This window comes from Bison bison, unplaced genomic scaffold (genome assembly GCF_000754665.1).
Source record: "Bison bison bison isolate TAMUID 2011002044 unplaced genomic scaffold, Bison_UMD1.0 scf7180017864530, whole genome shotgun sequence".
NCBI lineage: Eukaryota > Metazoa > Chordata > Mammalia > Artiodactyla > Bovidae > Bison > Bison bison.
Window position 1 is genome coordinate 9,192,864 of NW_011495080.1, and position 18,488 is coordinate 9,211,351.

At 42.2% G+C, this 18,488-nt stretch overlaps 1 protein-coding gene across 1 annotated transcript in view; it reads right to left on the reverse strand.

Annotated features, from left to right (window-relative positions):
• The window catches only part of SND1 (staphylococcal nuclease and tudor domain containing 1), a 421,950-nt gene that overhangs the window by 219,744 nt on the left and 183,718 nt on the right, over nt 1-18,488 (reverse strand). The window contains exon 13 of the mRNA XM_010831720.1: nt 14,199-14,299. Within this exon, the coding sequence (XP_010830022.1) occupies nt 14,199-14,299 (101 nt within the window). The remainder of the gene's footprint in view (nt 1-14,198; nt 14,300-18,488) is intronic.

Below are 18,488 nucleotides of genomic sequence, written 5' to 3' on the forward strand. Positions count from 1 at the left end.
TCCGGAGCCTCTGTGATCAAGACTCACTTAAATGGTCTGATTGCTCTGCAGCCACAGGCCGTGGTGCTGCTGCTGCTGCTGCTAAGTCGCTTCAGTCGTGTCCGACTCTGTGTGACCCCAAAGACGGCAGCCCACCAGGCTCCCCCGTCCCTGGGATTCTCCAGGCAAGAACACTGGAGTGGGTTGCCATTTCCTTCTCCAATGCATGAAAGTGAAAAAAGAAAGCAAAGTCGCTCAGTCGTGTCCGACTCCTAGCGACCCCATGGACTGCAGCCCTCCAGGCTCCTCCGTCCATGGCATTTTCCAGGCAAGAGTACTAGAGTGGGGTGCCACTGCCTTCTCCGACAGGCCGTGCAGTGACATACAATAGAACACAGTTTCAAAGACAGGTTTCTGAGAAAATGGTGACAAGCGTTTGAGTGATTTACATAGATGCCTCCTACTTTAAAGAAAAAGAAAGGTGATTTTGTAGTCAGTATGAAAGTGGTTTTGTTTTGGGAGGAGGCGAGATGGTATAAGAACAATAATATAATTAATTCCCCTTGTTAATGACCTGATACATGATGGTTTCTAAATCACAATTTTAACACAATAGAAGCTCACATTAAGGCAATAGTTAGCTGAATCACAGCTGTTATGTAAACAGATATATCAGAAAGCCAAAAGGCTCGATGGAAAACCGACACTGGAAACTTGATGAAAGGCAGTCTCAAGTTTCCTTTGGCCCTTAGGAAGCTCATGCCATTAAATGTTTCCAAATTCTACCACGCGTGCTGACCTCCAAGGTCCAGGTATTTGTTAAATCCCTCCATGTTCAACTTGTTGTGAACACAATGATGGCACAAAACTTAAAAAAGGCATCACAGCAGAGATGTGGATCCCTAGAAGATCTACAAAGGGAACTTCCCTGGAGATCCAGAGGTTAGGACTCCCCACTTTCTCTGCTCAGGGCCCAGGTTCAATCCCTGGTAGGGAACGAAGATTCTGCAGCTCTCCCCCAACCCCCCCTGCAATACACAGAATCTGACTTTCAGTAAGATTTTAAATATAGGGATAGGGAATAGCAGCATCTTCTAAAACACTTAGTCAATCACCCTCTGCCTTTAAAACAACTCATATAGACAGACAGGAAATAAATAGGTAATTAAATATGTATACGAAGCAAGTAAACACAGGGAGTCCGCTCCGTAGCAACACCACTTGGTTTGAAAGATTATTCAATAAATTGCTTTTACTAAGGAATATATATTGTCCTTACCCAATGGTAAGTGCGTGTTAAACTCCCTGATGCATTAAAAATTACTCATGAATATATTCTACTTCTTTTACAGTAGTACTTAGGTGAACATATTTACATTCACTGCTTAGAGGAAAAATGATATGATTTAGTGGCAATTGAAAAAAATGAAAAAAGAGAAGTCTAAAACCAAAGCATCTGCCACGGAACAATAAAAACAAACTAGTACAGGAGGCATCCCTGGTGGTTCAGTGGTTAAGACTCCTTACTCTCAGTGCACAGGGGGCAAGAGTTCAATCCCCGGTTGGGGAGCTAGGATCCTGCGTGCAGAGTGGCCCAGCCAAAACAACAAACAGACTAGGAAAGCAACACCTAATCATAATCCCATGGGTGATTTGTTGTTAAGCCTCTGAGCATGTAGCACATACTAGGCATTTTCTGTATTTTATTCAAGTACATCTGTGAGGTAGCAACATTATTAAGTAGGTGGGCTTGGCCAGCGGCAGGAGGGGGAACTGTGAAGAGGATGGAACATAAAAGCAGTCAGTAAAAGTCCTTTAAAAAAGGAAAAAGCTGAGTCAAACAGATGGCCAGAGACATAGGAAAGGTGAAAGACGGGACAAGAGAGACCACTAGGTCTGAAATTAGGCCAATGACCAGTTCAGAGTCCAGACTTAGGACTCATGGACGTATTCGATTGCTATGGCTTAGTCACTGTGCTAAACATATTAAATGCACTGATACATTTAATGCTCACAACAGCCCTCAGTTCAGTTTAGTCACTCAGTTGTGTCCAACTCTTTGCGATCCCATGAATTGCAGCATGCCAGGCCTCCCTGTCCATCACCAACTCCCGAAGTTCACTCAGACCCACGTCCATCGAGTCAGCGATGCCATCCAGCCATCTCATCCTCTGTCGTCGTCCCCTTCTCCTCCTGCCCCCAATCCCTCCCAGGATCAGAGTCTTTTCCAATGAGTCAACTCTTTGCATGAGGTGGCCAAAGTACTGGAGTTTCAGCTTTAGTATCATTCCTTCCAAAGAAATCCCAGGGCTGATCTCCTTCAGAATGGACTGGTTGGATCTCCTTGCAGTCCAAGGGACTCTCAAGAGTCTTCTCCAACAGCCCTAGGAGTGTAGTATTATTATATAGAACTCACATAGGAAAAAACTATGACCAGCCCTAGGAGTGCAGTATTATTATATAGAATTCACATAGGAAAAAACTATGGCCCAAGACTGCATAGCTATCGAGGCATAGAGCCGAGTTTTTTTTTTTTTTTAATTAATTTTAATTGGAGGCTAATTACTTTACAATATTGTAGTGGGTTCTGCCATACATTGACATGAATCAGCCACACATAGAACCAAGTTTTAATCTCAATTGTGTTTACCTCCAAAGCCCACTTTAAAAAAATAGCTACAGAATCTTCAGATCCAGTAACAACTAGCCTTCATCCAACAATATGCCAAATGGTCAAAGTTTTCCTGTTCGAAATTACATCCTTAAAAAATAACCAGCACTCAAAAGGCACACCCTTCAAACAAGGATTATGTTAGCACAATTACATAATAAGTGATTCTTTCATATTTTTTAAACTTTTGAAAATGCTACTACAATTTGTATTACTTTAAAAAAGTCATTCAGTATGAACTGGAGCAAATCCCTGTTAAGTGGCATCACCATGGAAGATAAAAATCCATTCCTATTTCCATTACCACTGTGTACTGTGCTGGCCACAAGAACTGTATAGAGAAAGGGGCTGAGAAATGGCATTAAAAGACACAATTTGTGCTTTATTGGTAACCATGTCGAATGTCCCTTCTCCTCATCACATCAATTTCATTCTCCAAAGGAAGAAAGAAAGAATGCATGAGGGGGGTTCAGAATGGCAGACTGAGAACTTATGTCCACATGACATTCTTTACAAGGTCCTGATGAAATGACGCAAGAGACATATACGCACAAGAATAAAACCCTAATGGTGCCAGAGAATAAGAATGTGAGTTAACAGCACATCAGAAAGTTTGCACAAATCCTGAAAGGCAGAAAACAGATGGGATCAGACAGGTGACAAACCGGGGGCGCCTCCAGGGCTTCCCTGGTGGCGCAGACGACAAGGAATCTGCCTGCAATGTGGGAGGCCTGGGTTAATCCCTGGGCTGGGAAGATCCCCTGGAGGTGGGCAAGGCGACCCACTCCTGGATTCTTGCCTGGAGAAGGCCCGTGGACAGAGGAGCCAGGCGGACTACAGTTCATGGGTCTCAAAGAGTCAGACGCGACTGAGCAACTAAGCACAGCACATCAAGGGCTTTTACTGACACATACCAAGTACACAGTGAGTAGGTTCTGGGCACATCATCCGAGCCATGGATCAGGAACAGCGTTTAGGAGAGCAGGGCCGGCCAGGCCGCCTCTTCCCCACCCATCTCTACAATGCTCACGGAGGTGCTAGGAGCAGAGAGCTTTGACCCTTGGTAAAAGGGAAATACCCTAACGAGCAAGCACTTGGCATTTTTTTCCAGCACATACTTGTTTGTGTGATCCTGATCAATTCATATACCACACAAGCACCAAAACTCCTAAACAAACAGGGTTATAGGTGGCCCCCTTAAACGCTATGGAACTTTACAGCCTAAGCACCAGCAAAAACAACGATAATAAAAATGGCACACAATGGAAATCTCTACAGGCTGAGTAGTCTTGAACTCTGGGACTCTGATGCTACCTCTAGAGGAGGGACTATAGGGCTTTGTTTTCAGCAGAGACCATTTTAAAAGTATAGTTGGTTTACAATGTTGTGCCATCAATAGAGACCACTTTAATCAAAACAAAGCCTGAGGCAGAGTGTAGCCTTCTTCAGTGTGCTTGTCTGACTCTTTGCAACTCTACAGACTGGAGTCTGCCAGGCTCCTCTATTCATGAGATTTCCTAGGCAAGAATATGGGGACGGGTTGCCACTTCCTCCTCCAGGGGATCTTCCTGACTTCGGGATCGAACCCATGTCTCCTGCATTGGCAGGTGTATTCTCAAGCACTGAGCCACCTGGGAAGCCCAGTTTTCTTCATTAATCCACTGTTTGAATACTGGCAAAAGTATCTTCACAGCTTTTCCGACCTCACTGACAGGGTGCTACTGAGCTAAACATAGTGAAAAGCATAAAGGTTCTTGAAGCCACTAAAGCACTCACGACTTAAAGGAAGTTCCTACTGTAAACGTCTCAACTTCACACTGAGGTTTTTCTTAAGTCTTTATACCTTCTAAAGCTCTCCCTTTAAATGTAAGAGTTTATCCCTTACCCTTTCAATATTTCAATGTATTTGGGAATGTCACTTACAAACCAACATGACTTCCACTTTATATCCAATGCGTTTCCCCAAATTGTCAATGTAATACAAGATAATTCACTTCAAAGAAACATATGTCCTAGTAGAACAGAGGGCAGGTGATTTAGATGGATTGTGTGGCCTGAAAGTAAAGCCGAGGCATAACATTTAGAGAGAGGTGGCTGAACACAGCACAGACCCACCCTATCTCTGCTCCCCACCCCTCAACCTTATAGGCCAGGAAAATACACTAAGGCTCCCTAACAGGTGATGAAAGCCCCCAAGCTTTGACAGTCTCGGTGGGGTCTGCAATCTGCCTGCTTCCTCTGTGTTCCAGCTCCACTTTCAGGCACCATATAAGGAAGTCTCCCTCTGATACTTTCTGCTCTCCTATGACTTTTTTATGACAGAGATGTCTGCGAGACACAAACAACTGCAGAGGAACAGCTGTGCCAACTCCAACTTGGTCCTTCCTTCATAAATATAGGTCAAGGTTCACACAATGCTTGAGGACTTAAGAAAGTAAAAGAACAAAGTAAAGAACATTTAGTCATGGGGGAAAGCTGGAAGAGGTGTTTAATTTTTAAATAAGATTCTCAGAGATAGAGAAAATATTATATTCATAGACTAAGAAGAGGATGCTATTAAAATAGAGTACTTAAAGAACAGAAAATTTAAATGTGAGTGCTGCAATTAAAAAGTAAAATGGGTTTGATTAAGAGACTAGTATGTAAATTTCATGGGATACAAATCATTTCCATTTTAGAACAATGATATATTCCTGGTGCTTAGTACACACCAGGCACTCTCGAAATACTGAGTTTATGAATTAACAAGTAAGTATACGAATGAGTGAGATGAAGGAACAAGAGATGGTTACGAATGTAAATCAATCAACATACATGGCTGGCTGACTAAGCAAGAGGCAAAAATGAAGACATCTTGAACATAGAACAAAAATGCAAAGGAGGTCTTAAATATTTGGAAGAAAAGTCAGATATATGAAGCATAAGATACAATGTAGCAAAAGAGAGAAAGAAAATAATTCAAGAAGTAACAACAACACAAAAAACTGTTTTGGTGTTCAGAATGGAAAAGACAATTGAGTTTGAAGCAAAAAAAGACAGACATAGAAATATGTTGATAAAATTTCAGAAAACCAATTAATGGGAAACTGTAAGAACAATTCCAAAGCCAGGAGGAAAAAAAGTTACATTTAAAGAAAGAGAAATTGGATTTCTTAAAAACACTGTTGAAGCAACAGAGCACAATGCCTTCAAAGTTTTTAGGAAAACAATTTTCAAGCTGCAATTTTATAATAACACTAACAAATAAGAATGTATGCAAAAATATTTAGACATTGCAGACATTCAGAAATTTGACGACCCAACACATGAGAAAAATCAAGGTTCTTCAACAAATGAGAGGAAAAACCACAAAAAGAATGACTTGAGATACAATGGCAACTGCATATAAAGAAATGTACATGAAGAAGGAAATACAGACACAGAATTAATGTATTGGGTGACAGTGTTACTGAGCAGATCTTTAACTAATTCAGCATTTCTCCTTGCATTTAAAGGCAGAGTTCCTTTTCTACAGGACTAATCACTCTGTGTCTTTTGTTCCAACAGTAACACACAATTCTAACAGCTATGGAGATGGGAGACAGGTTTTAAATATTTATGATCAACTTACAAGCAAAGGTTAGAAGACAATTACACTGAAAGAGGAGAAACTGAATAAGCGCTATGCTGTGTGCTTTGTTGCTCAGTCACGTCCGCCTCTTTGTGACCCTTTGTACTGGAGCCCACCAGGCTCCTCTGTCCACGGGACTTTTCAGGCGAGAGTACTGGAGTAGGTTGCCCTTTCCTCCTCCAGGAGATCTCCCAACCCAGGGGTTGAACCCATGTCTCCTGTATCTCCTGCACTGCATGTGGATTTTTTATCCACTGAGTCATCGGGGAAGCCCATCTTGATAAAACCAAAAAATAAAACCTCTTTAAGAAGTATAACCACTATAATTTCCTAATCTTTCAGAGTGAGCAGTACAGAGATACTATGTAAAGTTACTCAGAAACAGAAACTGAACATTATAAGTTTACCACTGGTAAAACCCAGGCGGCGCAGTGTTAAAGAATCTGCCTGCCAATGTAGGAGATGCAAGAGATGTGGTTTCGATTCCTGTGTTGCGAAGATCCCCTGGAGTAGGAAATGGCATCCTGCTCCAGTATTCTTGCCAGGGAAATCCCATGGACAGAGGAGTCTGGCAGGCTACAGTCCACAGGGTCGCAAAGAGACACACACAACTGAGCACACCCACACAAAACAAATATAAGATAACTAGGGGTTAAAGGGTAGAAATTACAGTGCAAATACTAAAACAAAGTAAAAATACATAGTTTAAAACTAAAAATTTTTAAATCTAGTAGTGTTAAGCAACCTTACTTTCACTTTTCACTTTCATGCACTGGAGAAGGAAATGGCAACCCACTTTAGCATGTTTGCCTGGAGAATCCCAGGGAGGGGAGCCTGGTGGGCCGCCGTCTATGGGGTCGCACATGACTGACGTGACTTAGCAGTAGCAGTAGCAGCAACAGCAGTGTTAATTTATAGTTATAAGGATAACCATCCACAAAAGTGAGAAGCAGACTCTGTTAGGAAGTTAGTATTGGGTCCTTCCTCTGCCAGGTGAGGCAGGAATAAGATAAGCAGGTCTTTAGGAGCGTGGAGAGAGAGGGGAGTCCAAACAAACTGTTAGACTCGCAGAGGTCCATCAGCGCCGAGTGAGTCAGGAATGGGGATATGAGGGGAAAAGGGCAAAGCGCCTCCAATGGGTAGTTGCTTGAGCATTTCATTTTGTCTACTGACAGGTTCAGTTATCGACTCAACTAAAAATAAAGATATAAGAGGGATTATCTTTCATTTTAACCTGTTTCTGAGTGGTAAATTCGCTAAGAGTCCGAGGCAAGACCTGAATAGAGAAGAGCCTTTTCAGGTATTGTTTATATAAAGTCACTTATGTTTCTTAAAGTCAAAATCTAGCCAAGCAAGATTCTGGGGGGCCGCAAAGTCAGTGAATATCCTTAAGGACTCTTGTCTCAGACACCAGAGGCAAGAAGGGTCCCAAGAATGAAGTGTAGCCAGGAAGACGTAGCACAGGGAAATGCTCACGGCTATATTCCCAGTGCCTGACACACAGTAGGTGCTCAGCAAGTATCTGATGAATAACTGATAAGTTTACTGTTAATAGCAGACAGGAGCAGCAACTCGTCTCTTGTGGGGGACCAGACCCTCGCTGAGCTATTTTTAGGGCCCACAGAAATGAAATGGACAGCATTCCTACTTTTTCCAAACAGGGCCTTTAACTCATGATTTTGAACACCTTTATCCATCTCTCTAGGTACTCCAGAATGGTCCTCCCTGAGGATGAGCTCCTCTTATTTGGAGAAAAGCCTCATTTTCTCCCATGGTACACTTTGGAAACTCCATGGTATACTTTGTGAAACCGATGAGGGAGTTTCCTGAAGATCCGCTCAGTAAACACTGTCACCCAGTACCTGATATTCTACAACCGATGTTGAGGGGAAAAAAGTGAAAGAACACACATTGCTCAGCAAAGGATTTGGCTGATTTATAAGAGCCAAGTGCTCCATTATGTAAAGCTTAATTGAACTTCCATATAGTGATGAGGGTAATACAAGAATCTGAAAGCATCAGGGCTTTAAAGCAAGAAAGAAAAAAAGGCTCAGCAGCATGATAGTCCCACATATAGATGGCTACAAAATGTAAGATCCAACTAAAATTGAAGTGTTCTCCTGACTCCCACCTGAACCCTTTGCAAAAACCAAGTTTCTTCTTATGGTGCTTTATGGGGCCATTCTCTTAAAATGATGACTATGCTCAAGCTAGCAGGAGACAGGTGAAATTATTTAACTATTCTTTCCAAAGTATTCTAAGCCAAATGACACAGATGCTTCCAGTGTCTTAAGGATGGTGAACAGGCATAATTCCATTACTCCACATGGCAGAAGTAGCACAATTATATAAATCAAGCAGCCTGTGAGGTTGAGAAAACAATCTAAGGTGCTCTTTTGAGAAGTGAAGGTTGGTTAAGTGTTTATGATTTAGGTGTTAGGGGGTTCAGGGGGAGGAGAAAAGGAATGGTTCTTCTGATGTCTTCTTTCTCCTTCAAAGTAGGAAAAGGATGGAGTAAGGGAGTCCACTAAAGTAGATGAACTGTAAGCAATAAATCTGTGCAGAGAAGAGGTGGCTACAACCCAGATGCTATCTCCTGGCTGAGACACTGACATTAATACTATGTCGGTTATTGAAAGAAGACCTCTTCAGGACACTGTGGGCCACTTGGTGAGGAAGAACACTAGGACTGAAATTGACTTCAGCTATGTTTAGCTAAGAAAACATTAGTATGCTTTAAGACACACCAATGTATTAAACTAGCTCAGACATTAGTATGTTTTAAGATTTGACTAGACAGCAAAAGCCTTACAGCTACAGAACTCAAGCCCGAAAAACTAAGGGTGGTATGACATGGCTTCCTACTATGGCTGAGAAAAACTGAACCAAGATTAGAAAAGAACTATTCTAGAAGGAGAAGATCTTAACCTCATGCTCAGTGACTAACAGGACAGCTGAGGAAGTATGCCTGCAAGCTGGAACCAGAATGAAAAAAAGCAAAAGTCGGATTCCTTGTAAGTAATGGTCTGATTTAAATAAACATAAGAAAGGCAAACTATCTATGAAAAAGTCAAAGAGCCACAAAGGAAGTTCATAAAGATGGCTTCACACCTGCTAGATGACAGTCATTACAAAAGAGGTAACTAAGATGTCCCACAGCATCTCTGGTAGTAAGGACTCCACACTGCATTAAGCTGGACAGTAGTACCTTTGAAGGGAGCAAAGCTTTGCAGTCAGGAGCAGAAGTTACAACAATGTTTTAAAAATCACTGTTATAAAACTCAAATCACCTCTCCAAAAACTGACCTTGTGCAGAAAATAGGCATTTTCCAACTGCTCTTATTCCACACTTCCATCTCTGCCATCTTTCACTTCTCCAAAATGGAAAAATGTTTAATGTTATTGTGAAATATTTTAACTTAATGAGAAGCAATGGGGCAATACCTCAGTGACACTGTACCTACTGGATACGTGACAATTTTCCATGGATAGCGGATGGGGTGGTGGTGGTGATTATCAGTGTGCAGGTGTGAAGCTGGATCCCAAGTTAGTTTTTTAGGTGTCCCTTTATAAACGTGAACAAAAAACTTTTTTTTTTTTTGAAAACGTGATGTGTAAGAAGACATGGGCAATCAGCTAATAGATACTATGAATTTGCCAAACTGGAGCTCAAAGTAATTGTGAAGTCCAGCACAAGTAAAGGTCACCCCACAAAACTTGCTCTTCATGAAGGTTCTGGCAATAACGGAAGAATGAGATTTTAATCACTGAAGCTAATTACATAGAAGACTAAATCACAAGAAGAGTTATTTAAGTGTCTTAAATACAATAAAAAGTAATTAACAGGAAGCACCATCTTGACAGCTTCCTGTCACAGTCCAGGCCTAAAAGGATCAGCTAATTCCCAACCTGGGAGCCAGAGAATGAGAACAACTCAAAGTTTGATCTTTTAATTTTTTATTTAAACTGCTTTGATTAAAAGGTAACAACTCTCACCAACTTGAGTGAAGTTAATCAAGAAAAAAAAATTTAATCTATTAGAGGAATGATGAACCTCATTTTCATTCGTTCCCCAGAGGGCAAGAGAGGGGCCTCCCAAACGCCATGCAACTCGCTGCCGCCCCACACAGCAAAAGAAAGCATGGGAGGGCTGCCAGAGCCCTACTGAGGACAGGGCCAGTTCACACATTTGCGCATGTGAAATCCACTGAAAAACATCTCCTTTGAAATAACCCTCAAAGAAGCCATCTCATCTGCCTCTTCTTTCTCCTTCCCTGGAATGAGCAGTTGGAGAAGAGCTACTGGACAATCAGAGATTCACAGCTGATCCTGTGACGAAAGAGAAAGCCTCTAGACACTACAACAGCCAATATGAAGGGGTACCAGCCTACAGGTAATGACAGACATAGCACTCATCTTTTCTTAATTCTACTGCATCTCTCAACGTTGAACAAAGTCTAAAGCCTGTCACAAGGGACGTGGTGCATTACTAGACAAGCTCCCCCAGCAGCCTTTGCTTAACTGACCCGCACATTCTACGACCTCCTCAAAACCCACAGGCTGACACTAGTTAGTACCTGAGGTCTGCTCAAACACACCTGGGCACTTCTGTCCCAATCTGTTTCTGTCCCCGGATTTCTACTGGTCATTTTTATTATGTATCTCACTAAATATTGAAATATGAGTACAAACAGAATAAGCCTTTACAAAAATAAGTTGTTGCAAAAGGTTTAGTAAGAGGCGTGGCTTTTAAATGGCAACAAAATGTGCAAAAATTAGAGCAGGAAAAGTATGACAGAGGAGGGAGACATAAATCACAAAGACCTAGGGTTCCGTAAGTAGTATTTTTAAGTCATCATTCCGGAGAAGTTATTTAATCCACCAGGATATCACACATCAAAGATTTGGAGATGTAAGTACATTTTTATGTTAAAAATGGAATTAAAACATTTGGGATAAAAAGAATAAATCCTCTGCTCTAGACAATGTTTTCAAATAACTATTAAAATCAGGAAGCATTTGATATAATTCTGAATCTAAGCTGAGTATTTGGATATTGGTATCATTCATACCTCAACTTTCCCACAGTAGTATTGGAATGATTTAAGCAGAGAAAACTGAGGGAAAAATGAAAACAAAATCAAGGCCACAGGAAACTAAAGAGAAGCCTTGAGAAAGACCCAAACATCAGAAGCATGCTATCAGATACATTTTCTAGAGGCACCCTATCTTTGGCACGGGCTTCCCTGGTAGCTCAGATGGTAATGAATCTGCCTATGTGTGAGACCTGGGTTCAATTCCTAGGTTGGGCAGATCCCCTGGCGGAGAGCATGGCAACCCACTCCGGTATTCTTGCCTGGATAATCCCCATGAACAGAAGAGCCTGGTGGGCTAAGAGTCAGAAACGACTGAGCAACTAAGCACAGCACATTTTTGGCACAGACTTTCCAATAACCAAATAAACAGGGAAAACTATTGGATCAGATACAAGTTTTTTTATGTATATATTTATCAGATTAAAGCCAACTTGTAGCTCAGAAGAAACAGCTGTCCCAGGTTATGAGACATCTGCTACTGCTAAGTCACTTCAGTTGTGTCCGACTCTGTGTGACCCCATAGACGGCAGCCCACCAGGCTCCCCCATCCCTGGGATTCTCCAGGCAAGAACACTGGAGTGGGTTGCCATTTCCTTCTCCAATGCAGAAAAGTGAAAAGTGAAAGGGAAGTCACTCAGTCATGTCTGACTCTTAGTGACCCCATGGACTACAGCCTACCAGATTCCTCCATCCATGGGATTTTCCAGGCGAGAGTACTGGAGTGGGGTGCCATTGCCTTCTCTGATGAGACATCTAAGCACTCCCTATTTTATTTCATAAAGGGACACTGCAATATAATAAACAAATAACTCACATATTTATTGAACTCCTACGAACTACAGCACGGAATAAAAGAGACAATAATCCCTATCTTCAGGGAGCTTACTATCTAGTGAAGTTTGGTCTCAGTGACATTAGGCTATCCTCACATTTCTCCCAATTACTGCCCAGTAATTTACTCAAGACAGTCGAGTTTAGTAGAAACAAATCCATGAGGAAACTCAGTGTATTTAACTCATTATGTTAAAAATGGAATTAAAACATTTGGGATAAAAACATAAATCCTCTGTTTTAGCCAATGTTATCAAAAAAAACTATTAAAATCAGGAGACTTTCAATATAATTTTAAAATCTAAGTTGAGTATTTGGATATTGGTATTATTCATACCTCAACTTTCCTACAGTAGTATTTGGAATGCCCTGAATAGCAGGGCACCCCAAGTACCCTGCCAGGCTGGTCTAATTCGAGGTAAGGACTTTGGTAAATCAAATACCATCTTATGACAACAGGGAGAGAGAAAGGTCAAGGTTAACTCCCTACAAGAACACTTTCAGAATATCTAATTTTAAGCAGCATAAATTTTGAAAATATACCTCAGTGGTAACCAAAAAAAAAGTCCCTCCACTCTAATGGGCCATTAGATAAGCATGAATAGGAACCATCTGCCAAGAAGATGTGCGTTTTGACCACAGTGGTGTTGTCTTTACCACAGGTAGACAGGAGGAGCAGTTAGTTATTGGAGAGGACTCCTGTCTGTGGCAGCAAAAATCTTAAATCTGTCTAGGGGAATACTCACTTTCCGGCTCTCCACAGGAGGAAAGCATGTACTGAACTCCTAAGAACTGGTGACAAATTAGTAATAATCATTACTGCAAATTAGACAGATAGAAGAATGAGCAAAATATTTCCCAGTTTTCCCCATTCTGAAAACATTATCTAATTTCTTAAGAACCTGCTTCTAAAAATAACCCGACGCCTGTGATGGTGTTAAGATAATGACATCAAAATCCTATATTCAGTTCCTCTCGGCAAAAGTGAAGCCCCTGATTGCTGTGTGAACGTCAACAACATTGATAGGTACAGGAGTGGTAACAGCACCTAAAAATACTTATTTCCGAAGTGACAACAGGAAGGGGGCGGGGCGGGGAGCGGGGCAGTGCGGGTTTGGAATGTGGACGGGAGGAGCTCCTGTGTGGTAGGAGAGCTTCTGGAAAGCACATTAGCTACCATACCCTTCCTGTCAGAGACAGGCTATAGCTTAGAGAAAGGTGTTTCTCCCAATGGGCTCCATTGTACTTGCAATAAGACAATCCCTGTTTTGATGAGAAACCTACTCTTTTCTTCCCTTCCACCATGCCTCCTTTTAAAACAAAAGCAAAATACCAGTTTGGTAACAAACACCATTTAAGACTGTTAAATACAGAAGGAGGCAATTAGCATGCGGGTATACTTTACGCAGAGTAAGAATTGCTACTGGGGACTGAATGATTGTTTTAATATTTACTGTGGAAGCATGGCCCAGCAGGCTTCCTCCTGCCCCCATCAGATACCTCCTTGGAAGGCTGCTCGTCAACCAAGCTCCCAAGAGACTCTGGAACATAACCAGGGTATAGCCAGTGGAACACAAGAGGAAGACCCTGTCATCTACTGATTACATACGTCTATTCAAAGAAAATGTCCAATTAACCTCTCTTCTTTTTCTGGCCTACAATTAAACTTCCTAAACTAATACACAGAGAATCTTTCTAATTTTGCATAGTACCTAAGGGCCTGATTGACACTCAATAAATGGCATTATTAACAGTAATAATGAATGCTACATAGTGCCAAGGACACAGAGCCCAATAAATCTTAAATAATGACAATAATGAAAATATATGATTAACTAGTGAGCAATTATGAAGTACGCTGCAAACAAAGTGCTACACCGGGACAGAACAATCACAAGCCGCTGTGTTAGGAGTGACAGAAAGCAAATCGGGGTGAAAGGGGGGAGAGATATCAATGAGAAGAGAAAAAACTCCCAGCCATGGTCAAGTTGCTACCAGCCAGAACACTCACATTCCTCCAATGGTGACGGTAGCACAGGTACGCTCTGAAAAGGCGGGCACCGTATCTGTGGCTGGGCTGGCTGGTCTAATGTAGTCCACAGTCACATTGACCTGAAAACAAGAAATCAAGGTAATTAAGGTTGAGAATTTGCAACACAGCTCACTAGCAGCCCTGTGTGCTGGCTGTAAAAGCTCACTCACGGTACGACTTTGTGGGTCTAAGATTTTAAAAAAACAACTGAAAGCTGAAGCACACACCGGGAGAAAACACCTCCAAAAGCCATTTGGATAAAGGACTATAGTATCCAAAATATAGGAAGAACTCTTAAACCTCCACGGTAAGAAAATCAAAACCCCAGTGTTATAGCGGGTAAAGGACTTGGGTATCTTATCAAAGAAGACATACAGATGACAAGCATATGAAAATATGCCCCACATGTGTAACTGGGGAAATGCAAACTGAGACAACTATTAACACGTCGATTAGAATAGCCAAAATTCAACACACTGACAACAAACGGAGGTGAGGGTATGGAACAAATGGAATTCTCGTTCACCATTACTGGGAATGCAGAACAGTACAGCCACTCTGAGCAATGGTTTTATATAGAACAAACTTTTACCATACGTTCCACCAGTTAAAAACTTATGTCCACACAAAAACTTGCACTTGGATGTTTCTGGTAGCTTTATACATAAATGCCAAAACTTGAAAGCAACCAATATGTTCTTCAGTAAGTGAGTAAAGAAACTGTGGTTCATGAACACAACTGAATACTATTCAGCACTTAAAAAGAATGAGCTGTCAAGCCATGAAGAGACATGGAGCAATCTGAAATACACAGTGCTAAGAGAAAAATGCCCGTCGAACAGCTATCTATTGTATGATTCCAACTGTGACCTTCTGGAAAATGCAAAAATGTGGGAGACAGTAAAAAGATCAGTCATTGCCAGGGGTTAGCAGGATGAGACAGGATGAACAGATGTGGGGGCAGGATTTTGACAGCAGTGAAGCTATTCTGGATTACACCATAATGATGGATACATGTCATTCCACATTTGTCAAAATCCATACAATGCAGAACACCAAGAGTGAACCCAAGTAAATGATGGACTGTGGATGATGGTGTGTCCGGGTAGGCTCACCAATTATAACAAATATACCACTCTGGAGGGGGTCTACTGATAACAGAGGAGGAAGTACATGGCTGGGGGCGGGTGGGACAAGGAAATTCTCTTTACTTTCTGCTCAATTCTGCTTTGAGTCTAATTGATGCTATAGAACCTAAAAGATGACTGATGTCAAGAGAGGACAAATGGCTGAACCTTTAAGGTCCTACATAAACTTCAGTCAACAGAGAAGAAATCTGGAATATTCCTGGAGGATTCCTAGACATTTTGGTGAAGCAGCTCTCTAACCTTTTTGGACTACTTTGAAAATCTGTTTAAAAACATGAAATGCCTCAAGAGAATAACTACACGGAGTTTCAGTCTGCCATAGTTCTCAAGGCCCAAGTTAAGAAGAATCAAAACGACACAGCTGACTACACTGAATACCAATAGGGGCGGACTTGGGAAATTTGGGGGGTGGGGTGGGAGCAGGATGGACTGGACCAGAAGAACCTTTAACACTGGGCTAATCCTAGTATATACAAAACATAGGGACACAAACACGCCGAGCAATGCTTTTTCTTTATGAAGCCTTTCAAGATGACCGTGTTTGTGTGTGGAAGCAAAGCGGCATGCTGTGTCCATCAGGAAACATACAGAGCCGCATTACAGCATGAAGGCATATACTTGACTTTGGTCATGGCCAAGCTTATATACCTGTACTGAGGAGTCAAGCACCCTGAGGCCATCCTCACAGTCTCAAAGTCCAGAATCACCTTTCCTAAAAACCACTTTGGTTCTCACTGAGATACTTGAAGACAGCATGATGTATGAGCATCAACCAGACTGCTGGTGAGCGCCACCAAAATCCCTTCAAACTGCCTGCTCCTCAAAAATCCATTTTAAAAATGAATATGGAAATTTTCGGAAGAACAGCTGCCTCCAAATTCTGACTGTCAGATCACTCACTCTACCTAATCACGTTTTAAAAGCAACAAGAAGCCCTATCAGTGAGAAAGCCAATTAAGGGCTGAAGGCAAGGCAAATCTTTCTCATGCGAAGTACTGTCATAATACAACAACTCAGAAGAAATCATAAAGAGGACTCCTTAGGTCAGATGTCCACACTGACATTACTGCTCAGCCTTATCACTTTGTCCAAGCTAAGGAGATGGATAAATGTGAGGAATGTGAACAGACAGGGAGTCGGGGTAGGGGCAGGGCTGAAAAACTACCAACAAAGAGGTTTTCAGAGTTGCCCCACATGCAGCTGATCAGTTGTTAGAGCCCAGAGGGCAAGGAATGGGCGGTCTACACACACAGAAGCACAGCTGACTCCAATCCCTGGGAGGGAAAGAGTCCTCTGCATGCTATTTATTCTGACCAACCCCTCTGGCAACTCTCCTCTGGCAAGGGCGGATGATTAACCTCTGGGAGAAGGAAGAGGCTGGGATACCTGTTGAAGTTATGGCAAAAATCACACAGGAAATAAGCACTGAACAGGAGCTAAACCTCAAGAGTACCCACCCAAGAGTACATGAAGTAACTCAGGGCCCAGTAGGGTATGGTCCAATTTGGGGCATTCAGGGGGCAAGTCAAAAAGTATGTAGAGATGTTCACCTATTTTTGTGTTTTCACCCAATCCATCTAATAACAAGCTCAAGTCCTCAGTTTCACTACCAGGGGGAAAAAATAATTCATCCTGCTTAAAAATAAACTCAGTGAATCTCAAGGTTACCTTGCATCTGCCAATGACAGGCCTCCTCCTCAGGAGACGGGAGTGGGGCAGCGGCTCATCAGCGCAAGCACGTGGCACACAGTAACATCAGCTCTCTCCCCAGAAATCATGCTAGTTCACCAGGAAGGCTACGTGAGTAGTGGTGGTGATGGTTGTGCTGAGGGGTGTATTGGCAAGGAACAGCTCCCCATCTCATCTGCCAGGCCAAAGGCATGCTATCCCCAAACTGTTTTCAAAGGAAATCAACCCCACTCTTCCAAATCTTTCAACTTCAATCAGCGAAAGAACTAGTAACTACATTCTACATTCACCTGCCAATTAATTTTTTCCTCTATCTAGAGAAAGAACTGAAAGGCAGAGATTAAAGAGCTCATTGGGGGAGGTAACATTATTAAAGAAAATCTCAAATACAAATGAGGCCCTGAGAATAGCCCACAGCCACGACGCACACCTGCAGACAGCTATGACAAACCAAGAATTAAAGTCAACGTGTAATTAGCATTTATGTCCCTCTCCTGGGGAGTCTGAGCTCTGCTCTCCTGCCTTGGAGTTTCTCATCTCCAGATACTCATCCCTGACTTGTCAATCACTTGATAAAGAGCAGTTTCAATTAAACAATGGCAGATCTTAGCAAAGTCTTCATCTGAATAATAACAACCTGAATTTTGTGCTTGTGGGTGGTTACATATGGGATGGCATGAGTTGAAAAGAAGTACTGGGTTATTGCAAATGTTTCCCTCATTTTTCCAGCAAAGATGCTCCTGGAACATTGGGTATATGCAAGAATTTACACGTACGGGACACAAGGGGAGGGCCTGGCCCTCTTTACAGCAAGGACCACAAGGAGTCCACAGCTCCCTGCTGATTCCACCTGTCATTCTCTTATGAATGAGTCATACATCACCTCCCTGGGCCTCACTTTTCTTAGGCAATTCACTTGGTAAATGAGCGCACTAGACTAGAACTTCAGAGCATCACTGAACTCGAGAATCCTAGAAGACAATTTAGCCAGACACTGTGTGCTACATAGCATCACAGGGTTTATACAGTAGGAGTGTATATCAGATCAGTTGCTCAGTCGTGTCCGACTCTTAGTGACCCCATGAATCGCAGCACGCCAGGCCTCCCTGTCCATCACCAACTCCCGGAGTTCACTCAGACTCACGTCCATCAAGTCAGTGATGCCATCCAACCATCTCATCCTCTGTCGTCCCCTTCTCCTCTTGCCCCTAATCCCTCCCAGCATCAGAGTCTTTTCCAATGAGTCAACTCCTCGCATGAGGGGGCCAAAGTACTGGAGTTTCAGCTTTAGCATCATTCCTTCCAAAGAAATCCCAGGGCTGATCTCCTTCAGAATGGACTGGTTGGATTTCCTTGCAGTCCAAGGGACTCTCAAGAGTCTTCTCCAATACCACAGTTCAAAAGGAGTATGTGTAGTGAATAATATTTTGAT